At 38.9% G+C, this 19,468-nt stretch overlaps 1 protein-coding gene across 1 annotated transcript; it reads left to right on the top strand.

The window, feature by feature from the left end:
• Positions 1-967: 967 nt before the first annotated feature.
• On the top strand, positions 968-18,987 carry LOC109030959 (lipase 1). The gene is given in 9 exon segments (XM_019042198.2): positions 968-1,347; positions 2,266-2,443; positions 3,702-3,816; positions 12,308-12,464; positions 12,466-12,558; positions 14,243-14,398; positions 15,539-15,623; positions 16,557-16,699; positions 16,920-18,987. Coding segments are annotated over 9 exon segments (1,275 nt in total). The 5' UTR covers positions 968-1,197; the 3' UTR covers positions 17,118-18,987.
• Positions 18,988-19,468: the final 481 nt, after the last annotated feature.

Genomic DNA, 19,468 nt, shown 5'->3' with positions numbered 1-19,468 from the left:
TGCCGACTACACTAAAACCAGAAGCATTACTGTTGCTATTCGATTTAGACACATTGTTTTGTTTATGCTAAATTAATCGATGATAAAGTATGGTAAGTTTTGGAAATGAGATTTTCTTCCTGCTGCCTATCGGATAAAATCTGAAAGAACTTAGATTGTAAAAATACAATTTTTCTTGAAAAATTTTGCAGAAGATAAGCCGGTGGTAACGGCATACGCGTGAAAGTATTAAACAACATTGTTTTTACAAAAATAATTTTCTCAGCAATTATTAAATTTTCTGCGTATTTTTTGGATAAACTTAGGAGCAGGGGCAAAAGCCAGACATATGTAATTTAAAAAAGGGGCGAGCAGTTGGCTCAAGGATGGTTTAAAGGGAGGGAGGTGGGAGCAAAAAGTCTGCCAACCGACTTACGTACCGCTTTGACGGCTCAATGTTTCATACTGAGGTTTTACGGAATGTTCGTCAAATAAAAAAAAATTAATAAAAAAAGAAAATCTACAGAAATTTTGAAATAAAAATTTTGGCAGTTCTTGAGTAGTGTAAACAATTGTTAAGGAGGTAAAACTTCATCCCTTCCTTTGATGTAATAGTCTCTGTATAATGAGAGATGAGCAACGCACTCAGAGAGTTTAACAGAGAGTCATAAGAATTAATTATAGCTTTTTATGTTTTATTTTATTTTTCTCTGAAACAAAAAGAAAATTGTGATCAACTTAATGACAGCATCCTGCTGTAGGAAGAAGGATCTACTACACCGGAAAAATGGCCAATCTAACAGTTTCACCTCAATATTACTAAGTTTGGCAGCTTTTTTGTCGGATCGGCATTCAGCACTCAAGTAGATAGTCTCTCTCCGTATGAACGCAACCAAAAATCTACGATTACCCGGATTCCGGGCTTATACCGACATGGTCACACCTTGAACCTTACCTGACTCAATGGCACAGAATGCACGCGAGCGGTCTATACGCACTATTTCGCTATTTTACGAGCTAATAAAAATGGACCGCCGGAAAAAAAACGCCTTCAAAAGAGCCGACTGCAACCCGGCGAGCGGAAACCGCGGAAACGGGACGGGATCGGGTAAAATCACGCAAGGTCGCCGGAATTAAATATCGCCTATCGATAAAGCTCTCGATGACAGCGTTATTCTCACCCGAAGCTCTGGATACTGTGCGCGTTTTCCCGCCAAAATGACCGCGTTTCGGTTTCCCGCTAAAATGACCGCGTTTCGGTTTCCCGCCAAAATGACCGCGTTTCGATTTCCCGCCCCGGTAATTGTGATTGTGTTGGTGTGTTTGGGGTCTGCGGAGGAGCTTTCTGATATGGCTACCATGACAACGGTATTTTCAGATTTTTTTTTCATTTATTCTTTAGTAATTTATTAGTCTATTTTTAAGATGGATAGGTTTTTTTCCTCTTTTTTCAACCAAAGAAGATAAGGGTGTCATATGAGCGAGTATATCAGAGAGGAGCCAACCCACACATTTTTGGAAAAATTGCGCTAAGAATGTTTTTGAGTTTCACCAGCCGTAAATTTTCTCCTGCCAAAAACTGAAAGTCTAAAAACAATGATTTTGTTGTGAAAGGAGGAATTAAAGCTAATTTTTTATATTGAGCCTTACACAGGAATAAATCTTCAAACCTCGTTTTCTCAGTTTCAACTTAGTGTGGGTTGGTTCCTTTCTGACGAACTCGGTCCAAAGCGAGTTAGCAACTTCCATCAATTCAAACGCTCTACACATGGGTTTTCAGTTTCGAGTTTTTGTTTTAAAATTATAATAAAATAAAAAAAAAATCCACGATTATTTTTCCCGACAAGGTGATGCATTATTGTGGATTAGAGAAATTTTTTATAAATTTTGCATATAAGTACATTAATTTTTTAAATAATTCATCTCGCACCACGTTAAAGTAATTCACTATTTCGGAGCAACGATTATATTTTGTGAAAAAGCGCCTCCCTGCATTCGCATTTTTGAGCTGTAAACTGTCTATGGTTCCATTTTTTGGGTCGATTTTTGTCGACCAAGTTCTTTTGGTGGTTAATAAAGGTGGGGCCGAAAAAGCTTTCAATGCGGTTTCCTACACTATAAGAAATGACTACCATCTTTTTGCCATGGAATGCCTCCTTTTTTTATCCAATTTTTTTTTTGTGAAGCTTTTGCTTACAATCAGTTTATTGTTTCCCACGTAAAACTTCCTAATGTTTACAAACAAGTATAGTCTGGTCCGTAACTATAGGAAGTTTCTGGTTTCAGGATGAATTTATCCGGTATTATGGTTACAAAGCTGAAACCCACGATGTGACGACTGAAGACGGATACATCCTGCAGCTTCACAGGATCGTGAAGGAGGGTGGCCCTCCAGTCATATTTCAGCACGGTTTGCTCGGTGCCTCCGATAGCTGGGTTCTCAGAGGCCCTAAAAGTGACCTGTGTACGTATTTTTACCGTATTTATCAAATATGGAAGGGATTTTTTGTACAAGATATCACAAGACGCGGCAAGAAAAGTTGATCAGATACCTTTTTCTCGTTGAGAAAGCAAAATAAAACTGGAAAAAAGGAAAAACAAATCAGGGGGAAAAATTAGACAGCCACACACTGATTTCATGCTCTTTTAGTCCAACCGTCTTTAAAGCAGGGAAAGATGAATGAGATACGCTAGAGATAGCCGGGGTAAGTGCGAGTCTGTACAGAAATTAAATGAAACTAGAGGGTTACGAGGTTACGTTCCCTTGAACCCATCGCGGTCCAACCCCTCGCAGCGCTTCGCGGCTCAATAGTTATGCGTTACGCTTTGCTCTTCTGATTTTATACTATAGAGTAAGATAATTGAAACTTTTGTCTAGGACAATGTTTGATGTACAATTTTAACATCGATTAGTTGGAAGACCTCATTGATAATTCTCAACTGCCAATGGTAGTGCTAGTGTCTAAACACCACTATTCAAACACGAAGAAGCACATGTTGCATATTTTACGAAATGAAGGCTAATTTTGCCATTGAACTAGAGGAACTCTTCTCGAGGAAAAAGGAAAAATTTGCTGTATTCTCACACTGAGGATGAAATTTGTGCTCACTTAAAAATTCTTCACAATATTCACGAAGAGCAGCACAAGAAGTTGTGGACTCCCTCATATATTTTTCACCGCACATTATAATTGGACGTATTTCTGTCAAACGGAACTAAGTGAATTAAGGCATGATTCCTGAGACCCATGAGAATATATGCATAACAGGACACGTCTTAATACTCATAGGTCCGTTTGGCAGAATTACGTCCAATTAGTAGTTGAATATGATCACGCTTCCTTGCTCATGATTTGATCGCATTAAACGACATCAGATGTACTTTAATTTCCCCAATATTTAAATTTTGAATTTTCTTTACTATACCTTTTCATCACTATACATAAAGAAGTAGTAGAGACAGGTACTCTAGGACAGAAGATATGTCCAAAACATTGAAGTTCATAATCAATTGATTATGGTTGCGATTTTCTACTTTTAGGGCACGCACGATTAATATATCGAGTGTGAGATGAATAATTTTCTTTTTCAACAAAATCAACCGGCAGACTTCAAAATCAATCAAAGATCTCACCTCCAATCAGGCTTTTTGAATTTTTGATGCAAAAAAATTATGTTTCATAACTTCTTAATTTATATATTTTTATTTTTCTGATGTGCAGCGTTCATGCTCGCGGATGAAGGCTACGATATTTGGTTGCCGGACTGTCGCGGAAACATGTACTCTCAACGACATGTCAATTTAACGACGGCCGATGCTGCGTTCTGGGATTTTAGGTACTTTTTTGGCCTTTTGTCATTTTCTCCGCAGGAGTTAATTATTGGGACTGGCGAAGCGTGAATGATCGGCTATCGATTTTTCTCCATTTGAAGACATGGTAAAGAATCGATTATTAAGGTGTTTGTTGAGAACACCCTGTTTATCGTTCCTTTTCCATGGGTTTAAACGGCAGATCAATCGATACATCGCAAGGCACGCCACGCCATCGGACTGAAACATAGTTTTACTTTAAGGTAAACCGTTCCCAAGTATTTCATCAAGTAGTAAAAAAAGGAAGAAAAAAGTCAAAGGCTTTCCAAAAGCTCTGGGAAAACGCAGATAGTTTTCCCCGCTTTGTGACAGATTTTGGCGCACGCGTGCAATTTTTTGGTTACAATTTCAGGAATTCAAGCACTAACGTATTCTAAGATCAATGCATGCACGCTCCCATAAATGTCTGGCCGCTCACATGCATGATACGTCTCGTCTAGTTGATATCTTGATCAATTGGCTCATTGTCTGTAATTACTGTCTGTGGACCCATCGCCAATACTGCCTTGCTGAGGAAAACCGCAGTATGAGTCTCCAGTCGTTGCCAAATTTCCTTCGATCAAATCAAAATTTTTCAGGAAAATTCCTGAATATTTGTCTTTCAAGTTTTCTAAGAATTTAATTCGCGATTTAATCTAAAAAAAATTCTGGGTGAAACATTCATAACTATTCTCAAAACTCAATATTTTCTGTGAACTTTGGTGAAATTTGGCACCGTCCGAATGTTCATATGGCGTTTTTCCTTGGCATGACTGAATACGGATATTAGGTAAGAGGTTCCGGACAAGACCGCGCAAAATGAATGGTATTGGTACGGTAGTTCCTAGATATTTGATTCGGTGTATATCGAACGCAGAAGTTTCCAGTTACTAAAACCGATCTTCGGTTCAACTTACAGAAATTCGGTTCCTATGACCGAAAATTTTGGTACCTCACGGGCTGATTGTTGATTTTGATAGACAAAGAGATAGGAAAAGAAGACGACGGGCGGAGAATGGAGCAACCCTATTGGTTGGAACAGGTGGTTGACATTGACTAAGGGGGAAAATGATGTACTAACTATAAGGTCTCTCGTGTGTTACCGTTTTTACGTGGCTGAAAATTTGACTGTATTTGTGATGAGAGACACAATGTATGTATGAATGAATAAAATCAAAGATCAGGCAAATTCTATGTGTTTTGTATGATCATTATTATTAATTTTCTTCTCGTGCGCGCGTTGTGCATCATAACTTAAATTAAGATGTTTTCCTCCTGTATTGAATATTCTTAGAGCGGCGCTATTCGCTTAAGATGGATGTGTCTCATTGGCTTGTATGACCTCTTATCCATTCATTACGCATGGTGCAGGCTCATAAGACAAACCGCCTAATGACTAAGATACATGACGTAGAACACATACAAATACACACGACGCATTAGAAAGAAGTATTAGTCGCGCACAACTATTTCATGAAACCTGTTGTAAATTTTGCACGTAGTGTTCATTTTACATTGAAAGAAAGAAAGAAAAAAAAAACATATTTGTGGTATGAAGGGGTGTCATCTTCGCCACGCGCCAGATTCAATATGATTACTGCTGTACTGAGGGAAAACAGCCTATGAGCATTCGAATGTTGCCAAATTTCCTCTCGGAAAATATTTGTTTTTGAAGCAAGTCATGAGTATTTTTCCTTGAAATTATCAGACGTCGTAGATTAAAGTGCAAACAAAATTCTCTGAGAAATCGAAGGAACAACACTTGCAAATTTTCCGAAAAATTGTGTTTTGTCAAAGGAAATTTTGCATCGGATGAAGGTTCATGTGATGTTCTTCTGTAGCAGGGCAGATTAACGGAGCAGGAAACTTTTTTTATTGAGCCGGAAAAAAACATCCTCAACGCGGAGAGGACCTGGATATAATTTAGGCGCCAGAAAAAAGGATAATCGATCATACATCTCGTCCGGCTAGTTGATCTTTCAAACGATGAGCGTGAATTGATTTAATTCAGGAAAAAAAATCGCAGCGCGGATGTTTGCGAGGGCTTCATAAAACAAAGTTGACCGTAACGCGAATTGGACTGATGATGAGTGTTAGCGACTCCTCGCGCCGCGTGGACGAGAACGAATTATGTCCACCGTAATTATTAGTTTTTTTTTTTTTTTTTTTTTTTTTTTTTTTTTTTTTTTTTTTGGCGGAATCCTCGTCAAACCATTCCTTCCGTTCGACACGACACGTCCTCATTTTCTCATTTTTGGCAGGTAATAAATCCATGGATCGCTGGTGTCGACAAATCGTCGTTGCCCAGACGAAGGAACGCGACTCCATTCCAAGGTTGCGAAATTGACTTAAACAATTCGATTTTTTACAAGAATGTACCCGGGCAGTTTTTGTGCAAAATTCGTCTGATTTTTGCATGGGATCAGATGAAAAATCGGCGCAATTTTCAGTTGGGAATGCCCAAGAATTTACCGTTAAAATTGCTATTTTTTTCATTTTTTTTCTCCGGAATCCTTGTTAAATCATTCCTTACGTTCTATCATAAGAGCATTGCGTGACGCCGAAAGGGCGATTCCCTTTTTAGTTCCTTTTCAAAACAAATGATTTTTTTTATCAAAGCACCTATCAACAAAAATAATCGGCCTAATTTGACTGGAGATTATTCGATAGAGGTTCCTTTTCATAATGCGACTGGAGATTATTCGATAGAGGTTCCTTTTCTCAAAATTTTTTCTCGGTGTAGGTGTGGTGGAGATCGTTGTTCACGAATTATACATTAAAAAGAGGCATAAGGGATATAAGGTGAATTGCGGGATGACGATCATAATCTCGACAAGCAACATTCGGCGTTCGGATCAAATTCTATGATCTCAACAAGATATTCCAAGCTGTATTCACGGTGATTAATTTTCAAGTCGCCGATGAAGGAGTTGCGTAAATGCGGAATGCACCTCGTCATTGACCCCGGTTCCGGACTATTGGTTCCGGCGCACACTTGATCGAGTCAATGGGAAGGGTCGGACAAAATATGGGAACTTTAAACGCTGATAACTCCGTTCGTACAAAACTTTGAGGTTCTGAAAGTGGATACATTGGTTTCCTCGTGAAATTCTCTTCTGAAAGCACCCCTTGAAATGCAAAATGTGACGAAATAAACATCAAAATTTGCAGTTTTAGTCAACAATTTAATGTCCGACCTATCCAATTGACTCGATCCACTGTGCGGCGCCGGACGAGTTAGACTGCGCTCAGTTTTTCCGGAAGAAAATAAATTTTAAACGCAGAGCGGAAATGAAGCGATGCGTGCAAAACGCCGCCGGCGATAATAACCGCTCAACTACGAGACCGCCGATAAATAAACGAGCGAGTATTCAAATGAGTAGTAGCCCAGCCATAGATCGTATTCGATAGTGGTTCGACGTATCGTTTGGTTCGAAACAATAAAATGTAACCCCAAACAAAAATTGTATGATTTAAGAAGGAAACGCTGAAAATGAGGAAATTTCCAACAATTCCACTTTCCATTGCCATTTAATACCCATAAGAATGAAAGATCGATCACAAGGGACCCGTTCTCTCAGATTTCTCAATTTACTTTTGAGGCCATGTTTACGTGTTGAACCAATTGATATCGATACAATGTAACCTGTTTGATGTATCGAAGATCCATTGATGCCTAGTTCAAAGATTCTAGGAGTTTTTACATCCTCCTGCTACTCTGTCATATTCGAACATTTTTGGAATGAATGGGTCAATAATTAAGGCGTTGGATACAGAAAAGGCATTTCTTGGTTGTGGCGTTGCAGGATCTCCACAGCTCCACTGCTAATTTATGTTCAAGGGAGGAAACTATTGGGTGAATTTGCTGAATTGTTTACTCTCCAGCATTGTTTAATCATAAAGAAAATCCACTAAAAGTTTTAACGAATTCCATGCATTTGCTTCAATTGCAGTGGATGAAACCTTAACGGAGATCCTGAGACTGAGATACTGCGACCAAGAAATACCCTTCCTGCACCCAGCGCTTCAATTGCACTAGTCACAGAATCGTGTTTTGGTGGTTTCAGGTTGTGGATTAGCGACATTTGAATAAGATCTGCCAAAACGCAAAGTTTCTATGTCCAATGCAATATTAATGAAGATACAGTCCTCAAAAAACACGGCGTCTGGCGTTATCCACCGTGATGGTGCATATATGCCCCGTCGGCAAAATTGCCCAGTTCGCGGACAAAGCGAATTTTGCTCAGAAATGATTTCAAACGCTGGAAATCAGAAAATCCTTAAACGCCTGAAATTCTTTGACCAATCAGGGAGCGGCCTATTTTTTGAAGTGAAAATATTGAAATGCAATACCTAGTTTCTCCACACAGGCTTTCTGGAGGAGCAGCAAATCTTGGCAAATGACATGCAATTATGAGGAGGTGAGAAAAGCAAAAGTGCCTTCAATTTTGAACGCGCAACACGCACAACCGTGGAACACGAATAGTTGCATCAAGGCACCGCAACCCCACCTCCCAACTCACAATAAATGTAGTATTAAATCGAGATACTTTGAATCGGTCATTCTAAAAAAGACTTAAATGCACAAATTGTAATACGGAAGGAACAGTAAAAACCTTTTAATCGATCCATTCTAAAATTTCAGAGCTCTGAAATACGAAACCGATGAATTAATTAATCACATTACTACATAATCTAAGATTTAAAATGAGTTGATCACCATAGTTTCTAATATTTTTCTCATGTTTTCATTTCTGGCCCTTAAGCTTTTTTTAAGAAGGACCGACTCAAATATTGGCCTTAAATACTCTGGCTTCTTGTCCTAACTGGCAATACTCTGCCTTTATGGATACTCTGTTATTAAAGTGCTATAACTGATGAGTCCCGCGAATCTCTGAAGGAGTGAAAAAAGCGAAAAAGCCTTCAATTTTGAACACGCAACACGCACAACTGTGGAACACGAATAGTTTGCATCAAGGCGCTGAAGTCAACGTCTTTGTAAAGCGGAAACGCCTTCAATTCTTGATTATTTAGCACGCAGTTCCAAGATACTAAGAATGTATGCAACATTTAAAAAACTTGTTTTGTATTGAAGACTTGGTGAAATTTGACGGTTACGCTCTTTTTTAAATAACCTATTCCGATGCTAAAAATTCCTAGCCTTGAGGGAAAGATAACCTAATCGTAACCCTTTTTTAGAGTATTGAGTTGCATTTAGTTTTCACCATTCTGCTTGTGAGTGCGAAGCAACCAAAAGGGATTTATTAGTGCCAAGAACTGTAAAATTTCCATTAGATTAGATTCATTGTCTCCGAGTTTTTTAAATGTTGCATACATTCTTAGTATCTTGGAAATGCGTGCTACATATTCAAGAATTGGAGGCGTTTCTGCTTTGCCAAGACGTTGACTTCAGCGCCTTGATGCAACTATTCGTGTTCCACGGTTGTGCGTGTTGCGCGTTCAAAATTGAAGGCACTTTTGCTTTTCTCACTCCTTCAGAGATGCGCGGGACTCGTTAGAATTCAACAACTAGATTCATTGTCTCCGAGGTTTCTCACTGAGATTTCCTCCGCAGTTCATCCATTCAGTATTGCAGTAACCGTTTGCGCCAATTATGAACCGTTCCTTTGAACCTATACGCTCTAACGGGAGCGTTCATAAATAAATTCACGTGCTTTTTCGGCATTTTTGACCCCCTAATCCCCCCTTGTAACCCATTTGTGACGTACGTCCCTTCCTATATCGCGTAAAAACAACATGGCGTAGCGTTCTCCTCGACCACCCCTTCACCCCCTAGAGCGTTTTACGTAATTTATGAATGGCCCCTGCCCAAAAAATCGATCCAAAATTGTTCAAAGGGGGATCCAGACATGTCGGACGAGGGGATGAGGAAGGGGTGCCCCGGAGGGCTTCTTCCGGATGGTTTTCGAAATTTCAAAGCATCTAATATGTATTTTGAGCCATTGTCGATTCCGAAATGATTAATTACCGAATATAAGCGTCCTTTTTCTTGCCTCTTCCTCCTTTCTTACTTACCTTTTTCTCCCTCATTTTTTTTCGGGGAGCGTAGAGGGCGCCCCCCCCTCTCTCTCTCTCTCTCTTTGGTCCGCCTATGACATTCTTTGTATATACTGGGAAACACGTAAAATATAAGGTTTTTGTAACGATGTAGCAATGATGTGAGTGATGACCGAACCGGTGTCGATGTGTAGGTCTGTGGTCCGACGGGTTGCGAGCGCAGCTGCAGCGGCGCGGCGCGACACGCACGCTCGGAAGTGGAAAGCGATCCGCAAGGCGGAATTCGGAAATGGCATTACTCATTTCGGCGTCGTCGCGCGCGGCGCCAAGCGTCACCGGCCACCGGCGCGGTTCGCTGAACGACAAGCGCGTCGAGCGACGCGACGTCACGGCGACCTGTCTGTACCATTAGCGATCAAGTATCTGGTCCTAATTAAGGCACTGATCAAGCATCATTGAGCTAGTGATTTAGTAAAGGCAGTAGTAGTCTCTTACAAAGTAATCAGTAACCAGATTCAGTAATAATCCAGTAATGTGTACGTGTAAGCCATTTTTTCGGCGCGCTAGGGCGCTCTGCGACGCCTACCCGCCACAGGAATCTGTCATCAGATTCCTGTCTACGTCAGAGATCCTCCGGAAGCTGACATCTCTCCATCTTTTCACAAATGCCCTCTACCCACCGTTTAGCTGAACGCCCTCTCCGTCGCCTACCTGGGGGCGTAATTCAGTAATCTCTTAGAAAAATTATTTGGGAACATAGACGTAGCAGGAAGGGCGAGGGCCGGAGGGCCATCAGGAGGCTGGTGCCCCCCCCCCCCCCCCCTGCTAGAAAAGTTAAGGGCGGACGTGTAGGCGCTTAATATCATCTGAATAATAGGGCCACATTTTGACAGGAGGAACCAATATGTATGGACGATGTTCCATCACAGAAACAACATAAGTGCCATTGCTTGCACCATGCAGTTAGGTGCTTCTATGCATGAGTTAAAAATTAACAGTGAATCTTATTGAAAAATTTAGTCCAAATTGTCCCTTGGTCCCTCGCCCCCTTCCTCGTAGGAAAAGTTTCAGCAAGCTTATGGGTGGTCACTTACCTGCTTCGGTACGTCCAGTGCCCAGACAATACGTTATGGCTTTTGATAAAAGTTTATATGCACGTGAGTGAAAACATGTAATTCAGAATTTTAACTAATCAATTTGTTTATTTGCTCTTAATTTTACAATGAGTTTCAAAATCGTAAGCATTTGGTTTCGCCATCCCTCGGAGGTGTGGTTGGATTTCCCTCTTCCCATAGAGGCCCCATCGTCACGCTACTTGCGCCCAACAAGTATACTAGAACCGTGTGTGAAACATTTTCAGCGAGATTGTTTTTTAGTCTCCCGTGAATGCGAATATTAGTTCAACGTTGTCTGGTTCCCCGCCGATTTTTGAATTTCCCGGCAAATCAGCCAGCCTATGCGTGAGTAGAGCGCGAAAAAGAGCTCGATGTTGCCAGTTTTACTACTTAATTATTTACTCGCCCATGCTTGGCGACAAAAACCGGTTAATTTTAGTAAAAACTGAGCAGCATTGGATCGGCGGGCGTGTGCAGACGTCCTTGACAAAGAAACTGCTATTCGCGGCACGGGCGTGGTATACAGCGTGGCTTGGCGTGGCGGGACGCCTGTGTTATGTTGCCGTTTTGCCATTTTTTTCCTATTTTTCTCGCGCCGAAACGGATCTGAACCGTTGTCACATTGGTTCAAATCGTACGATACAGCGGACGCAGTTTTGTCAAATTTAAGCGTAACGCTAGGATTTTTTTTTTGCCGCTATCGAAGCTTCAACCATTGACGGATCTGACTATCCCTCGAACCACGACTTTATACCCGAATAAAAAGGTTGCAACATTCAGTTTTAAGGTAAAATGGCCTTTTTTGACAGGTTTCTTCAGTAGTTGTGCGATTTTTGAACACCAAGGCAAGTTTCTACCTCAGAAAATAAATATTTTCTCTCAAATTTAAATCTTTTTCTTTACTCATTTATTTCTTCACAAAAAAGTCCCTCCAGAACAAACTTGAGAAAAAACCCCGAATGCTTTGGTATAATTTTGCTGTGCCAGTCCCCTGATTTGTTGACGGACCGAGTTTAGCAGAAAGGAATCAAGCCACATCATCTATTGCCGAATTAATAATTGAGCAATTTCATTTTTTACAAAAAAAAAAATGTTCGTGAGGGCTTTTTTGAAATTATTGAGGAATTTGCTTTTTACTATGCAGAAAATTCACTGAAATTTGTAAAGAAAATCCGTGCAACCGTTTTCATGTAAAAAATGAAATCTTCCAATTAAATCTGATGATAGCTGATGTGACTTGGTTCCTTTCTGCGTAACGCCGTCCAAATAATATTTGACGCACAGGTAGATCACCTTTGTACAAATTCCTGCGGGGTGTTCAACTAATTAATTTGGTTTGTTTTAGCTGGCACGAAATGGGCTACTACGATATGCCAGCTGTTGTTGACCACATCTTGAACGTGACGAGCTACAAGAACCTCGTTTACCTGGGCCACTCGATGGGCACAACGATGTTCTACGTTTTCGCCTCGACCCGACCCGAATACAACGAAAAAATCGCATTGTCTTTTCAGCCTGGCGCCTATCGCCTTTGTTTCTCACATGTCCCTCGGCGGCACCACCAAACCCCTCGCCAACAATGCCAGGAATATCGCGGTAGAAGGCCGAGGGATTTTTCGCTTCTTACGTCGTCGCTCTTTACAAAATCGATCTTGTGCTTGGAGGCTTTGAAAGCTTATAGTCTCACAACAAGTTAAACTGCCGTGCTAAGGAGAAACGCCGTAAGAGCCTTCAGACGTTGCCAACCTTCTTCGGATAAAATGAAAATTTCCAATGAAACTCGTGGAAACAAAAATCGATGTTTTACAGAGGGAAGTTCCGCAACATTCGGATGTTCATAGGCCGTTTTTCCTTTGCACGGCATATAACTGAACCACATTTTGCAACAGGGAACCACACCTGGCTGATCCATAAAGGCACCTATCTGCACGGCGATATTTATGGCATGTGCGTTATTTTTAATATGACCCACACATAGTTGTTCCTAATTGCGAAATGTGGTCCAGCTTTGAAAGTCGATGCACCTGTCTATTAGTCTCCAGCAGCTCGTTGTGAACTTATGTTTCGCTGACCAGAGTAGCTCCGATTGCGACGTTACGAATCTCCGATTGGATTTTATTCTTTTTATTGAAAAAAAATCGAACGGCTTCCCTTGGAGTAGTCAGTGAATTTTCTTCACTCATTTAAAAGAATCCCTGGAAAATTCTTAAAAGATGTTTTGGTTTGTCGTCTCTGGAAAAATGAAACGAATCGCAGATTTTTAACCGTCACAATGGAGATTTTGCGATCTTAGCAATCTTAAAATTTATAGATTGACGGAAATAATTGATTTCGTAACAAGATTTGAGGCTTTTCTTCAATTATATCAGAGGTAACAAATGAAAAAGAGTAAATACTCCCGAAAAACTAAAGTCGTCGCAAGATTTGAATTGACGGCCATGGAAAATATTCAAATCTCACAAATAAGTTGATTCTGTAAATTTTTAATATATATCCGCCATACCCTTTGTGAAATATTGGTGAAAATCTTATCGAACTTTTTTCACGATGTTCACCTTTTCGTGTAAGATGAATTGAATCGGCATTAAAAGCGCCCACAATTCCGAAGATATGCAATTTTAAGAACATGTGCCAGCCACGAAACGCCTGCATTTCAGATGAATACAATTTTTGCTACACCGACGGTATCTCATTCATAGGAGCTTTGGGAGATTCTTAATGATCCATTTTGCTCATTTTTAGAAACTTTATCTGTATATTGATACCAGAGAGAAAACTTGCATTTGCAGAAATTAGACACACACTAAAGTGATAGATATTTTTCTTTATATTCAGAAGGGTGAAAATCCTTTCCAAAGAAAACAAGTAACAAAAAATTATTCACTCTAAAATTACTGGCGTCGGATTCTAATGCAACGGATCCCAAAATAGTATCAAATTACTCAAAAATTCCAACTAAACAAAGAACAATTAAAATGCTCCCAGCTAAGGCCCAGCGTGTGAGGACTCCCATTTAAATAATTTGTTAATGAGTCTAAATAATATGAACGATTAACTGGTGGTGTCTCGTAAAAAATAAAAATAAAATAATTAGCATTTTAAATATTTTTTCCGGTCAAAATATGAAACTGACTTTCAGGGGTAATCTGAAAACTGTAAACTCTATCATCCGATTTGATCAAGAGTGTAGAATCTAGTATTCTAAGATCTAGAGGCAACTTTCAGTGTTGACATTTTGAACCGCTGCATGAGGCACTGATCGACTGATTTTTTTTTCCAGCAAATGTTCCAGAAACAAGGTATTATGGAGATACTGCCCCGGAGGAACTGGTTGAGTAAAGTAATGAGTAGTTTTTGCGCTCAAAAAAATTACCAACCATTTTGTTTGTGGTACACATTCACAATTACCGGTCCTGATCCAACGCAAGTTAATCCTGTAAGTAAAAATTATAACTGTTATCGTAGTTCAGAATATAAATAAGTCAAAATTAATTGTACCCGCGGCAACAACGACCGTGAAAAATGTTATTCAGACTCTTGAAAAATTGTTAAAAATTATATTGGTGGAGGTCCTTTTTGGATATTTTTTAAACGTTGCATTTACGCGCGGATTTATATCGAGTAGTCTTAAGAGAGAAAATTATGATACTTTTCAAAAATTTTGCAACATTTTCCTCCAACATTTGCAACTTCCGCCACATCCGTCAAAATAGTGACAACTCTGTCGGAGTCTAACCTGTAACAATAAACCTGATGTTGGAACACTCTGTTGAGCAGCTTATAATATCTGATCGATATATCACGAGTCAAAATATGCGTATCTCGATTGCACCGTTCAAAAATCTCCGATTCTGATTTATTTTTTAATTAGGAAACGAACCAGAAAATTTCCTTACAATTTCATGGGAATATTTTTGAAGGAGCGAGAAAAATTGACAGAAAAGTTCAGGAGAAACCGATGACTAGATTTCCTTAAAATAAAAAAAATGAAATAAAAATAAAACATGAACTGAAACTGAGAACGTCGCAATTAGAATTAGAGGTACGCATTTTTCGACTGAAGCCACCGATGTATTTCGACTCGCAGGTCGTGGAGTTGCCTATTCGCCTAATTGAAGGAACTTGTGTTCTTTTCTTTGCAAGACGCTTCGGAAGTGAGATATCTCTTATTGTTAGTCACTTTCTAGACGAAGGTATGCACTTCTTTCCTAAGGTTGAAAAAGTGGCTCACATTAACAATTTTTCACAAGGGATTTCATTCTGTGTTTTCTGTCTACACTTTTGCGGATTTTTACATGTGATCAGAAGATAAATCAATGAAATCTTCATTTAGCAACATCCAACGGTTTTCTAGTGAAAACACAATTTGAGAGTTGAAATAATGGAACGTTAACGTGTAGATATAAGCGACTATGAGACTAAGAGACTATGATTCCAGCCAGTGTATAATATTTTCGACAATGCCCATGTAAGGCCACGATTAGAGCTTGTATTTATACAAAAAACGGTGAATTTCTTTAAAATAATAATTTCAAACTACATACAATCTCTTAATGTTCACTCGTTTATGTTGTAGGAAACGTTCCCGCTTTTTGCAAGTCATTTTCCCTCTGGAACATCAGCAAAAACTCTGCAACACTTTGCGCAAAGCTTGCTGTCCGGTGAGATTTATTTATACTCAGTAGTAGCAGTATACATACGATTTATTCGGCTCTAAAGCAACTATATTTATATGTACGGCTTTAGTAGTATGAAAATGGGAATCATACCCCACTTATTACACAGGACTTATGGAGGTAAGAATGCATTCGTTCTTGTGGGAAAGCAATCCCAAATTCAACACAGGAGCTAGTATACACTTGTGGAAATTCTCTAGTTTCGGGCCTCCTTCCACAGCTTCAATGCTTCGCTAAAACCGGCGCTTCTTTGACATAATGGCGTAACTCCATTTTGACGGGAGCCTTAAAAAATATGGAGTTCAACGCATGATGGGGCTCCCCTCTAAAAACAGGCGTCCTTACTTCGAAGGAGTGATGATAAAAAAGACGTAACGCTGATGGGAGGGGGGGGGGATAAATGGAAAGGCACGTGATACATCGAGGGTGCAAAGAGTCCCAAAATGAGAGAAAATGCTGGTTCGATTGCTAAATGGACTGCATTTTGCAATTTGGAACTATAAATTCTGGCTCATCTGAAAAAACACTTATGTGCATAGGGAAACTAATGTCACGTACGTTGTTTTTAAACTGGGCTGGAATTTACAGTTCCTAATTACAAAATGCAGTCCAAATAGTTCTTCTTGGAGTACGCACGTGATACAGCTGATAGCTAGAAAAAACCGTTATTGACGATTGACCTGGGGGGGGGGGGGGGGGGGGCAGATTGAACTAAAATAACAATTGTCCATGATTTTGCCTCAATCATATGAGCCCGTGTGTATTATAGAAAGCTATTCAAAAGAAATACATGTTTAGATTTTGAAGTGGACGTAAAAGCCTGAAACTGTTATCGATGAATGTCAATCGAAAATAGACAAAATGAGGGCAAATTACTCTTTGTATGATAAAAGACACCTCGTATTTATTTTCTTTCAGGAGACTTTCGCATGTTCAGCTACGGTAAAACGAGGAACTTGGAGGTATACGGCACAGAACTTGCACCCCAGTATAATTTGAGTCTGATCACATCGCCTGTTTCTTTACATTATAGTTCCAACGACTTTTTGTCGCACCCGGCGGTAAGTACGCAAGTAAATCCAATAGCAGTTAATTCAAGAAAAGTTCCTTGTAATTGCATTAACTCAACACTATCCTTAAAAAAAATAATATATAATTCGAAGAAATATATTCGGAGAAAAAATAAATACTCAGTTGTTGCACCATTTACCTCCAACAATGATTTACTTTCACCCTTAATACTCCTGATTTAATTTTATTTTTTTTTATTTCTTTTTTTAGGACGTGAACATACTGGCGAGTAAGTTGCCCAATCTAATCGGTAAGTTTAAAGTTCCTTTCAAGAATTTCAATCACGTGGATTATCTTTGGGCTCGTGACGGACGTAAGCTACTGTACAATCAAATTATGGGCATCATGAACAAACATCGATCAGAAATAGTTTTCCGAACAAACGGAGAGGCAACAGAGAGCTTTTAGCTAGCGTGCTACCCAGACATCAATTTATAGGTCTATGATGAACAACAATTTTGCAACTGTTGAGTGTTTCGGTGACCAGATTTCTTGTGTAATACTGTTGGTGCGCTTGGGCCGTTTGCCCGCAAATGAATACCCTAAAATTTTTATTTATGAGTTAAAAGATCGAATGACCTTCTTTAAAATTTAGTGGAAACCCCATGCAGTGATGACAATATTTTAAAACTGTAAAACCGAGACTAATTAACATTGAGGTAAGGTTTAAAAGAAAGGGGTCGAAAATTAAAAAAATGGACTGAAGTTGACTGAGGTACAGTCGAATTTTTTTTAATATATTACCTCTTTCTTTTAACAACATTTTAGTCCGAAATCTACATCAATTTTTAGAAGAGCGATTGAGTTCGGGGTTGGCATGGTCATGTACGATTTTTCAACTGACAAATTTTTCTCAGTGCATCCTTGTGCTAAATTGGGAAGCCAGAGTTATCAGTTTCGGTAACTTTTTCAGCACTGTTTTGTCAAATTTGCCAATGGTGTGTATACTATTAGATTTTAGATGAATTCGTTTATTTATTACCTAACTTAAATTTTTTTTAACCGTCTCGCCGAGCAGGGACTGAAAAATAACTTTCAGACTTGATTTACTAACTGCTGCATAGCATTACTTTTCAAAAGTGAAAAAGCTTACATTTTGTATATGCCCTTAACTCAGCAGTTAAAAGTCAAAGTAGAACGATTACGTCAGAGATAGGAGATCTGCAATTATCAGATACTTAATAGAATTAAAGATCATTGGTCTCTACGTTTCTATCCATGCGTTTAAGTCCCTGAGGTTTTTGTATAATATTCACACTCGTAATTACAATTATGTCGGTGGCGAGGCGTGAATGATCGATTATCGATACTTCCTCATTTGAAGCTTTAGTAAAGAATCGATTATTGAGGTGTTCGTTGCGAGCACCCTATTTGTTAATCGATACTTTTCCATAGGTTTAAAAGGCAGATCAATCTATATATCTCAAAGCACGCCACGCTACTAAATTGTGTGAATGATAATCATCTTACCTCTGGCTAGAAGTTGCTATAGCGGTTTTTATGTTTAATTTGTTTTCTCCTTTACCTGTTTCATCATAAAACTTCCTGATTTTTGGTTTTTACTCGATGAAAAAGTTAGTGGAGGGAGTAATCGTTCCTATTAGTCATATAAGCTTTCCTTTATCATCAGTGCCTAATTTGTTACAAAATAATTTCGCTCGGTGAACTCATAATAGTGAATGATAGTTACCAAAGCCTGTTTACTGTGAGTTTGTTTAATTATTTATGCTGTTTGAGATAATTTGTTACATCATTCATGAATTTTGAGTTTATAAGCGATTGCTGAAATAGTGCTTATTTTTATACGCGTTTACTTTTAAGTTGATCTCTGATCTCTCAACGATCTCTAAAATAGCCATGGAAAAGGTTTGAGGTCAGGATTAAGGCGCAAATAAGGCACTCCTGTTTTTTTTATTTATTTTAATTTATATATTTATTGGTTTGTATGTTTATTGATTGATTGATCTATTTATTTATTTATCTATTTTTTTCAAACTATGTAAAATACATTATTGAGAAGAAATGACTTTGTTAATTTATTTTGTTTTTGATTGACCAAAACCGTATAAAAGTCGCGCAAAGTATACTAATTTATGTTGAGTCCCAATTTGTAGAGGTTCTATCCCTCGTCTTCATTAAACAAAATTCCTTTTGCTTTAATTTTTTAATTACAGTATGTCCCTCCTACGACACAGAAACTTCATGGAATGTTTAGATCTACAATGCAAATTCCCTCAACATTTCAGTTACTTCGAGATTTCAGCTCAATTTGTCTGTTAGGTACCTACGTCCTTTTTTTCTCTTTAGGCTAACAAGCTCTGCTGGGCTTTGTAAGTTGACTGCAGCGAATTGATGCAACTATTCGTGCTCTATGGATGTGCTTGTTCCATATTCAAAATTGAAGGCACTTCCGCTTTCCTCACTCCTTCAGGGATCCACGGGACTCGTCAGTTGTGGTTGTGGCACTCTATCAAATGAGTGCCTATGAAGGGAGAGTAATACCAGTTAGTGACACAAGACCAGAGTATCTGGGGCCAATACCTAATTGAATCGATCATTCTTAAAAACACTTAAGCGCCAGGAATAAAAAGGAAAACACAAGAGAAACATTGAAAACTTTAGCCATTGTCTCGTTTTAAATCGTTGATTACATAATATGAGAAATGCATCGCTTTAGGAGCTCTAAAATTTAGGACGGGTAGATTAAAACGTTTTTTACTGTGTCTCTCGTATTAAAATATCTGGTGTTTAATTCTTTT

This window comes from Bemisia tabaci, chromosome 3 (assembly GCF_918797505.1).
Source record: "Bemisia tabaci chromosome 3, PGI_BMITA_v3".
Classification (NCBI taxonomy): Eukaryota; Metazoa; Arthropoda; class Insecta; order Hemiptera; family Aleyrodidae; genus Bemisia; species Bemisia tabaci.
This window is presented reverse-complemented; position numbering and strand designations above follow the sequence as displayed.